This window comes from Echinops telfairi, unplaced genomic scaffold, assembly GCF_000313985.2.
Source record: "Echinops telfairi isolate 266 unplaced genomic scaffold, ASM31398v2 ScPeMD7_7469;HRSCAF=8507_0, whole genome shotgun sequence".
NCBI lineage: Eukaryota > Metazoa > Chordata > Mammalia > Afrosoricida > Tenrecidae > Echinops > Echinops telfairi.
This window is the reverse complement of record NW_022111372.1, coordinates 49,717,998-49,719,998: the sequence shown is the minus strand read 5'-3', so window position 1 is coordinate 49,719,998 and position 2,001 is coordinate 49,717,998. Positions and strand designations below refer to the sequence as shown.

General features: G+C 58.1%; 1 protein-coding gene across 1 annotated transcript in view; it reads left to right on the top strand.

Annotated features, from left to right (window-relative positions):
- The first annotated feature begins 407 nt into the window (after window positions 1-407).
- The window catches only part of TMED9 (transmembrane p24 trafficking protein 9), a 3,207-nt gene continuing 1,613 nt past the window's right edge, over window positions 408-2,001 (top strand). The window contains exons 1-3 of the mRNA XM_045284684.1: window positions 408-591; window positions 764-864; window positions 1,513-1,700. Of these exons, the coding sequence (XP_045140619.1) occupies window positions 408-591; window positions 764-864; window positions 1,513-1,700 (473 nt within the window). The remainder of the gene's footprint in view (window positions 592-763; window positions 865-1,512; window positions 1,701-2,001) is intronic.

Below are 2,001 nucleotides of genomic sequence, written 5' to 3'. Positions count from 1 at the left end.
GCGGCCATCATCGTTTTCAAAGCATTCTCTTCCCACTTGAGCGCCAGCCAAAGTCCATTTTTTGAACAGAGAAGTGGTAGTTACAGATTTCAGGTTCAACTCCTGCTCAAAATTCCCTTCGAAACCCCAAATAAATTGCCTTAGTTTCACCATCTGGGTTAAGACGATGATCCCACCACCAGTCACCCGGCCACGTGGAAGAGCAGCCGGAAGAATTGTGCACCTCGGGCGTCCCAGCTCAGAGAAGACCCGGAAACCGCTCTCCAATCAGGGACTGCCGCGCCGAGGCCGCGGGGCATCTTGGGACCTGTAGTTTTCCAGGCCGAACTCGCGGCCCCAGCAGGCCCCGCGACGGCGCAGGGCTACGTGGCGCGGCCGACTGCGGCTGCTCGGGCAGGTGGGGCAAGATGGCTGCGGAGCAGGGCGCGCGGGTCGTGGGGCCCGGGCCTGGAGCCGGGCCGCGCCAGCTAGTGCGGGCCCTCCTGCTGCTGCTGTGTCTGGCGGCCCGCAGCAGCGCGCTCTACTTCCACATCGGGGAGACTGAGAAGAAGTGCTTTATTGAGGAAATTCCGGACGAGACCATGGTGATAGGTGCGGGGGCGCCGGGAAGGAGGGAGTTTGGCAGAAGATCGGGATCCTGGCGCGGGGGGCCTGGGAGAGTCCGTCTTGAGAGCTGGGAGGAGCCCGCTGGCAGTTTCCTGGCGGTCGCGAGCCCACGGCCGGCTCGCGCTCCTCTCACCGGGTTCGCCCCGCTTCCCTCCAGGAAACTACCGGACGCAGCTGTACGACAAGCAGCGGGAGGAATACCAGCCGGCCACCCCCGGGCTGGGCATGTTCGTGGAAGTCAAGGACCCAGAGGACAAGGTGAGCCGGCCCCTGACTCCGCATGCAGGGCCGGGCCAAACTGGCGCCGCTCGCTCCTTCCCCACCTAGTTTCCGCACTTCCCAAAACGGGAGGAAACCAGTCCCAGTTGTGGGAAGGTGTTGGGTTTCGCTCCAGGCCACACTGGGCAAGTCCGTTGCCCTTCTTGTCCCTTTTTCCTGCTCCGAGAAGTGTACACACGCTTACGTTTGTGGGTGTGACGGGTCCAGGAACTGCAGTGATGGAAACCGACAGGTTTTTGGCCAGCTTGACAACGACGATGGCCAGACCTTGGGATTTGATGGAGCCAGAATGAACAACTTGAAAAATTTTGGCACATAAGGTTATTAAAACAAAAACACCCAAACCCTTGTGCTGTTTGTTACCTTTTATTACAACAAAGCACACTCGCCTACCAAAAGAAGGGACTGAGATACTGATAACAAGATGCCCAAACCCACTAACGTGATACCAGCACCTCCACCCAGCCCCGAAGTTCTCAGACAAGCATCTGGCAGCTACTGCAGAGCCACTTGGGGCTTTTAGTGTGTTGAGGTGCTGAAGACTCTTCTTGCCCACTTTTATGGCACTTGGAGCCTTGAGTGGGTTCCAGCCTCATCCCTACCGTAACACCCCACCCCTCCTTCCAGGTCATCCTGGCCCGGCAGTATGGCTCAGAGGGCAGGTTCACGTTCACCTCCCACACCCCTGGCGAGCACCAGATCTGTCTTCACTCAAATTCCACCAAGTTCTCCCTGTTTGCTGGAGGGATGCTGGTAAGTGGGTCCACCTGGGATCAACAGCCCTTATTCTCTAGCCCTGTTGTCAGGACGGGAAGGCTGGAACTGGGAGTGCGTTGAAGTGGCATTTTGTGTCTCCTAATGGTGGGTTACACGTTGGGCTGCTTACCACAAGCAGTTTGAACGCACCATCCTGTTCCTGTCGGAAACCCACGAGGGACAGTTCTACCCTGCCTTAGAGGGTCGCGATGAGCCAGAGTTGACTCGAAGGCCGTTAGTTTGGTTTGGGTTGCAGAACACCGGCTGGCTTACCAGTGGACACGCAGGACACGTTTGCTGAACTCATTGTATAGCGCGCAGAGTGTCAGCCCAACCAAGCCCTCTTAATGCCGCCTGTGC